Source organism: Macrotis lagotis, chromosome X, assembly GCF_037893015.1.
Source record: "Macrotis lagotis isolate mMagLag1 chromosome X, bilby.v1.9.chrom.fasta, whole genome shotgun sequence".
Classification (NCBI taxonomy): Eukaryota; Metazoa; Chordata; class Mammalia; order Peramelemorphia; family Peramelidae; genus Macrotis; species Macrotis lagotis.
In genome coordinates, this window is record NC_133666.1 from 639,104,802 (window position 1) to 639,112,654 (window position 7,853).

At 38.6% G+C, this 7,853-nt stretch overlaps 1 protein-coding gene across 1 annotated transcript; it reads left to right on the forward strand.

Annotated features, from left to right (window-relative positions):
- Positions 1 to 1,162: 1,162 nt before the first annotated feature.
- On the forward strand, positions 1,163 to 2,144 carry OR1I1 (olfactory receptor family 1 subfamily I member 1). Its single transcript, XM_074204279.1, has one exon. The coding sequence runs from the start codon at positions 1,163 to 1,165 to the stop codon at positions 2,099 to 2,101; it is 939 nt and encodes a 312-aa protein (XP_074060380.1). The 3' UTR covers positions 2,102 to 2,144.
- The last annotated feature ends 5,709 nt before the right edge of the window (positions 2,145 to 7,853 follow it).

The following is a 7,853-nucleotide window of genomic DNA, read 5'->3' on the forward strand; positions in this document are numbered from 1 at the left end:
TAGCTGTGTGGCCTTGGGCAAGCCACTTAACCCCATTTGCCTTGCAAAAAACCTAAAAAAAAAAAGTTCAACAACATTTTCAGCTACTTCAACTACCTTTTCTGTATCTTATCAGATATAAAGAGATATTTGTTTTCCCTGCCTTTAGAGAACCAGAAAATGAAGTCCCCAGTTTGGGATCATCATTAAGCAGTACTTGTTTTACACTTTTACCTTTTTTTCAATTTCTCAAGGTCATTTGTATTATTTTTCCAAAAACAAATTATCTCTTAATACACACATAAATTTATATAATCATTAGGCAGTTAGAGCACCATGTCCCCCAGACTAATATTTCTACTATGTGATAGTTCTTATGAAGTAATCACAGTGCTCACATCAAAGAGGATTCAATCCTATAAGTCTATAATAGGCATCAATTGAAAATATTAAGAACACAGTCTTAGAGTCCTTTTCAAAATGATAATGCTGGAAATTTACAACATAAAATAATCTTACAAACAAATAAAGTATAGTGACATTTAGTTTGATAATAGTCTAGTTAAATATACTGCCAAATTATCTAAAAGGAAAAAATTTTCATGCATATATCTCCCAATTTTGACATTCCTTGCTATTTGTATTCAAAAGTCTACATTGGGCATTGATCATTTTGAATGTCATCATTGTCCATCAATTGCTACACGAAAGGCAAGTCAACAATGTCATGACTAATAATCATGCTTAATTAACTTATTAAACTCAATGTCAATCTGGCTTAAATTACTCAATTCTGAGAGCATTCCAAGATTACGTTTTCAGGAACTGTTAGAACTCAGTTTTGTTCCCATTATAATATGTGAAAGCTATTTCATGCTGTGATAGAAAATTCTTCTTGCTGGACTTCCACACTGCTTTGCATAGTATTTACTTTTCTTCTATTAGTTTAGATCACACATTGATGGTATATCCTACTGTCATATTTATCTTTGTGGAAGTTTTGTCCACTAAGAATAAATAGTTGGTGGTTAATAAATGTGTTAAACTGACCAAGTTCAATGATATAAAGGGTTCTGCAATATAGAAACAAGAGCAGTTATTACTATTTTATTAAAGTTGCTGATTTCTCAGGGGTACCTATATTTCCATTTTGTGTATCTTTCTTGACAGACACATCAGTTACATGGGACAAGACAACCACACAAGTGTATCAGAATTCCTCCTTCTGGGACTTTTGGAGAGACCAGACCAACAATTGCTCCTCTTTGGGCTTTTCCTGAGCATGTATGTGGTCACCATAGTTGGAAACCTGCTTATCATTCTGGCCATTTATTTCGACTCCCACCTCCACACCCCCATGTACTTCTTCCTCTCCAACCTATCATTTGTTGATCTCTGCCAGGCATCTACCACAATGCCGAAAATGTTGATAAATATCCTTACACACAACAAGGCCATCCCCTATGCTGGTTGCCTCATCCAAATGTATTCTTTTCATTTGTTTGGTACCATGGACAGTTTTCTCCTTGCTGTGATGGCCTATGACCGTTTTGTGGCCATCTGTCATCCACTGCGCTATGCAACTATCATGAGCCCTCGGCTCTGTGTCCTACTTGTAGGAGGACCTTGGGGTATCACCAACCTCCAGTCAGTGGTGCACACCTCCCTGATGGCAAAGTTAACCTTTTGTGCAGACAACAAAATCCCGCACTTCTTCTGTGACCTCATGCCCCTCCTAAAGCTCTCTTGCTCTGACACCCACATCAATGAGCTGGTAGTTTTAGTCTTTGGCATCTTCATGGGCATAAGTCCCCTGGTGTGCATTCTTCTCTCCTATATCTGCATTTTCAGTGCCGTTTGGCGGGTTCCCTCTACCGAGGGAAAACGGAAAGCCTTCTCCACCTGTGGCTCTCACCTCACTGTGGTCTTACTCTTTTATGGAACCATTTTTGCTGTGTACCTACAACCCTCAGGACCCACCTCTCCAGAGAAGGACAAGGCAGCTGCCATGATGTGCGCAGTAGTCATTCCCATGCTGAATCCCTTTATTTACAGTCTGAGAAATAGGGATATGAAGAGTGCTTTAAGGAAACTGATCAGCAGAACATCACCCTCAGAGTAATGGAGCCACAAACCTGGAAAGTACATAAGACCTAGGGAACCTAAGGAAGGCATCTTACTGTTTTTAACATTGGTCACTTATATTGCTACCACCCAGGGTCTTAAAATATTCCACATTAGTTATGACTTGAGGATCACAGATTGACATTGGCAAGTTGGAGATTATCTAAGAAAGAACAACTGAAATCAGATTAAGGTACTAAGAATTCTTAGCCTGGAGAAGAAAGATCTAGGGAGACATAATAGCTGGGTTTTGAGTGTCCAAGGGATTCAAGTAGAAGAGAGATTATTAGAGTCATCACAAGTAATCTCTCTCAGAGTTAGACAGAACTTCAAAGATCATCTAGTTCAAGCTATCCATACATAAGTACAAGAAGCATCAATGATGACATCAGCCTGGGGAAGTTCAAGGTAGGGAACTGAAATCCACCTCTGCCTCAGTAGGCAAGTCCTCAGGAAGATATCTAAAGATTAAATAATTTGCATATCCTTAATCAGTTAATAAGCATCAGAGGTAGGATTTTGACTCGGATCTTCATAACTCCAAACCTAGTTCTCAATCTTTAACAATGTTTCCTACTTCAATAACAAAAACTTGTTGAGCCACAAAGTTGCAGAGTCACTGTTGTTCAGTATTGGTAGAAAGCATTTCTTCACTGAGAGTTCCATAAATCAATGACTGGCAGCTCTACGTCATATTTTTTTAATATCTTCACCAAAAATCCCTCTAAGACATCTTAAACATCTACCTGAAAAGCTCCAGTTTTGGAGAACTCATAGTCTCCTGAGGCCACCCATTCCATTTTTGGACAACTCTAATTGTTAGGAAGTTGTTTCTTACATCAAGGAAGAAGGCTATCTGCAATTTCCTTCCATTGTTTCCAACTCTGCCTTTTTGGAGGTAAGAACAAGACTAAACTCCTTTCAAAAACTTGGAGACAATTATCATATCCATGTGTTCCCCACCCTAGCCCCAAGTCTTCTCCAAATTAAATATCCCCTTTTATATTTACAAATAATCCTTGTATGGCCAATCTTCAATGTTCTAACCATTCTGCTTGCCCTCCTTGGCATGTATTCAATTTGCCAATGACCTTCAGAAAACAAATCACTGGAACTAGAATCGATTGTACAGGACATATCTATTTAGAGTACATTGGGATAACCATCTTCCTGGTTCTAGATACCCTAATCCCATTAATATCTAAGAAAGTGACCTACTGTGGGCAGTCATATCACACTCTGGATTCACTAACCTTGCTGTCCACAGATGCTTTTTTGATGTAACTACTGTTCTAGGCCTACTTCCCCCGTCTTCTGACGTTTCCTTTAACCCAATAATTCCTAATAAATTTCATCTTATTCAGGTAAGTCCATCATTCTAGCCTGTGAATTCTTTTGAAAGTGCTGATTGTCACTCAACATGTTATAGTGATCCCTCCCAGCTCTACATCATCATTCAAAGAGTCGAGGAGTAAGCCAACTGTTTTCTTTATCCAAATCACTGACAAAAAAGGTTTAACAAAACAGACCCAAGAAAAGATCCCTGAGATATTCTATCAGAAACCTCCCTCCAGAGGATCCCTTTGGTCTGGTAAAGCCTATGGATCCCTTATCAAAATAATGTACTTAAAGGAATAAAAAAAAATACAAATACATTTGTTCAACACAAATGTTCAATATATAAAGTGCTTTGTGATATATAACAAGAGCTATTATTATTTAGTTAATTCCTGATTACCTAGGTTTATATTTCCCTTTCTTGTATCTTTCCTGGCAGATGTATCAGAGAAATACAAAGGAAATCTAAAACTGGTTTGAAATACAGTTATTTGGCTACTTTTTTACTTTAAGTTCACAGACCCCAGATTAAGAACTATTGCTCTAGGATGGCATCAAATTATTCTTCTTTGAGTCTAATCATTCAATTCGTAGTTTCACAAGTTCTCTCACTTTTGTCCCCTTCTCTCCACCTTAGTTTAAGCCTTTCTGGTCTTTCACCTGACCTACTAAAAGGGCCTTAACTTGTTCTCTCTATCTCCTCTCTCCTCCAGCCAGCTTATATTCTACACACTTGCCAGAATGATCTTCCTAAACCATAGGCCCCATCATGTGACTCTCATTCTCAATCAAATCTCATGATTCCCTACCAACTCAATAATCACATGCAAACTCCTCTGCTTAACATTTAAATCTTTTAATAACCCAGATACACATCTCCTTTTTACACAATCAATGATTCAGCCATATTGGCCTACTACTCCTAATGAATGATATTCTATTTCATGCTTCCAGATTTGAGCAAAAGCAAAAGTTCTCCACCCTGGAATGCACTCTCTCCTCACCTCCACCTCCATCAAAGATCAGTTCAAACATCACATGAAACCTTTCCTCCCCCACCTCCTTCTCCTACTTCCTCCAGCTCTCAAATGACCTCATAAGTTATTTCATATCTGTTTTGTATACGTATTTATATATGCTTTCTCTCCCTTGATATAATATAAATTCCTTACAAGCAGAGACTTGTAATTTAATTCAATTTCTATCTCTGAATCTTTATACTACTATCTCTGAATCTGGCAAATAGAAAGCAGCTAATAAATCCTTATTAACTAATTAAATTATGAACTGATTGAGATATGGAGTAGGCAGCATGTGTCAATCTATAGTCTAGCCCTGGGGTCCCTAGCCCAGTGATTTTGCTGATTCATTCTACATACTAGTACAACTCTTTCTTTGCTGGAATCTCAACTGATGCCACCCTCCATCACGACAGAACCCTGAAGCCAGCTATACTTCTCCCTACGGCTGGCAGAGTCTCACCTCTTTTTTCCCTAATCTTTTTAATTCAGTTATTTTTTTTTATTTGTTTTCTTTTCTTTTAACCAGACCTGTTGTTTTGTTGCTTTGAATAACTCCTAGTGAAGAAACTCCCTCTCTCAAGGCAATTCTGCAATTTAAAGACCTAGAGAGTGATTAAGAGCACTGAGAGGTTGAGAGATTTACTCAGTGCTATAAAATCAGTACATGTCATATGCAGAACCTGAACATAGAACCTGTCATAGGCAGAACAGCTCTGTGTGAATTGAGGTGGCCTCTCTACCAAGATAAGCTAGCTAAATATTGGCTTCCTTCTTCCCTTATGTTCTGCTGAGCTCTTTCCACACACCATCTCTGATTTACTACCACCATTACTACCACACACTATCTTTGCTTTCACCTACAGGAAGTAGCATCCTGCTAGGAAAAGTCACCATAAGGGAGGCTAGGTGGCACAGTGGATAAAGCACCGGCCCTGAAGTCAGGAGTACCTGGGTTCAAATCTGGTCTCAGACACTTAATAATTACCTAGTTGTGTGGCCTTGGGCAAGCCACTTAACCCCATTTGCCCTGCAAAAACCTAAAAACAAAAAAGTCACCATAAATGGGTTGTCTACTTTACTGCCAGACCTACAGCAGTTTTTTTTAATTTCTATCACATTAAAATCTCTTACACCAAACTTCTTTGTCTCCCTCTCAACAGATGATTTACTATCTTATTTTATTGAGAAAATAGAGATCTTCTGCCATGAACTCTCTCTTTCCCCATATACCATACCCCAAAGCCCCTCTATATCACAACTCTTCTACATCCTTGTCTAAGGAAGAGGGGGCCCTTCTTCTTGCCAGGGTTAGTCCTTCCACATGTGCCCTTCTTCACATCCTTCCATTTATCTCTTCTGGGAACCTGCCTCTTCCATCTTAGAAATGCTATCTTCCACATCTTCCAGGAAGGATGCAGAGTAACTCAAACCTAATTCCTCAGTGCTACTATCTGGGGTTGCTCAGTGAGGGTTTTGGGATAAGAAGAGAAATATTGTGTGCCTCCACTGGGACTCAAGTTCTGCCAGACTTAGGCCTTACTCAATGTAGCCCTGAACCCAGTCAAGAGACCTCTTCAATTCATATGTCAACCCCACAGGGGAATGTAACTCTGAGCCCAGTCATAACCCCTAAGGTTTAGCCTAAAGAATCCAGCCCAGAGCTCAGCCCAATTCCATCCAGTCTGCTGCAACTCAACCTTGCCACAGAAGTCTTAAGAGTGCAGTAATAAAATTATTGGGATTCCAGTTTGGAAAACCTGGGTTCCTATCTTTTCCCTAACAATTACTAGCTGTGGGTCTCCAGACAAGTCACCTAATCTTTGTGAGAATTGCTTCATCCATAAAGTGCAGATAAAATATCATCTTTCACAAGGCAATTGTGAGAATCAAATTAAATCATGTTCATACAATAATTTGTCAACCTAACAATGTTAGAGAAATAAATATTAGCTGTTCTGATAATGAGGATTCCCTTCTTAGGCAGAAAATCCCCTCATACAGTATAGCACCTACTTGACAACCACATCCTCTGAGGCTATACAAATCATGGGCAGGCTGGCTGATATTCCCACCAAGCTCACCAGCCCATCCATATCCACAGAACAGCACCTCCTGCAGGGTAAATACTTATGTGCCAGCACTGGGGATTGATACAAAGAAAGGTAAAAGACATTCCCTACTCTAGGAGGTCACAGACTAATGGAAAAGACAACATACAAACAACAACTATAAACAGGATAAATTAGGGATCATTAACATAGAGAAAGTACTAAGAATTAAAGGAGATCAAGAAAAACTTCTAGGGAAGGTGGAATTTTACCTGAGACTTGAAGGAAACCAAGAAGAGGAAATAAAGAGGAAGAGAATTCCAGTATGAAGGACAAACATGACAAGGAAAATGTCCAGGATCAGAAGACCGAAGAGTGAGAGAGAAAGAGACAGAGACAGAGACAGAGACAGAGACAGAGACAGAGATAGACAGAGAGAGGAAGAATCAGATCTGTGCTTTAGGAAAATCACTAACAACTTAGCAGAGGATGGACTGGAATGGGAAGAGTCTTGAGGCAGGGGGATACACCAAAAGGTTATTGTTTCCCAATAGATAAATGGTCAAAGGATGTGAATAAACAGTTCTCAAAAAAAAAAAGAATTGCAAAGAATTCACAACAAAAAATTGTTATAAATCATTAATAATAAGGGAAATTTGAGATTTTACCTTACCCTCTACAAATTGGTGCTAAAACAGACCAAAAAAATGACAACAGTCAGTTTTGGCAGATTGGTAGAAAGATGGGCACACCAATACATTATTGGTGGAGTTGTGAAAAGGTACAACCATTTAAAAAGGCAATTTGTAATTTTGCAAACAAAGTAAAATACCTTTGAATCCTTTGAACCACAGGCTCCATTACTTGCTCCATTACCCTTTTGAGGGTGCCTGGCACAAAGTAGATGCTGTATATAGGCTCCTCCCATTCTTTGTGAACTCACCCCCACCCCTAGGAGCAAGAAAGTACTGCTGTAAATTGCCAGATGGGGCCCACCTCTTGTCAATGAATGCATGGTGACTCTGTTTCCTCTATTCTGATAGGAGGTGACTGAATATCATTAATAAGAAAAAAGTCCCCATTTATTCCAAAATACTGATAGTAGCACTTTTTTGTGTTAACTAAGAAGTAGGAACAAAGTTGATGCCCATCATTTGGGAGATTGGATAAACAAATTGTGGTATATGAACAGAACAGAATTCTACTGTGCCACAAGAAATGATATGTGATGAAAACAGAAAAGTATAGAAAAATCTATATGAACTGTTGCAAAATGAAGTAAACAATCAAGAAAACAATATACATAGTAATTACAATTTAAGTCAACATTAAATTAAATGGA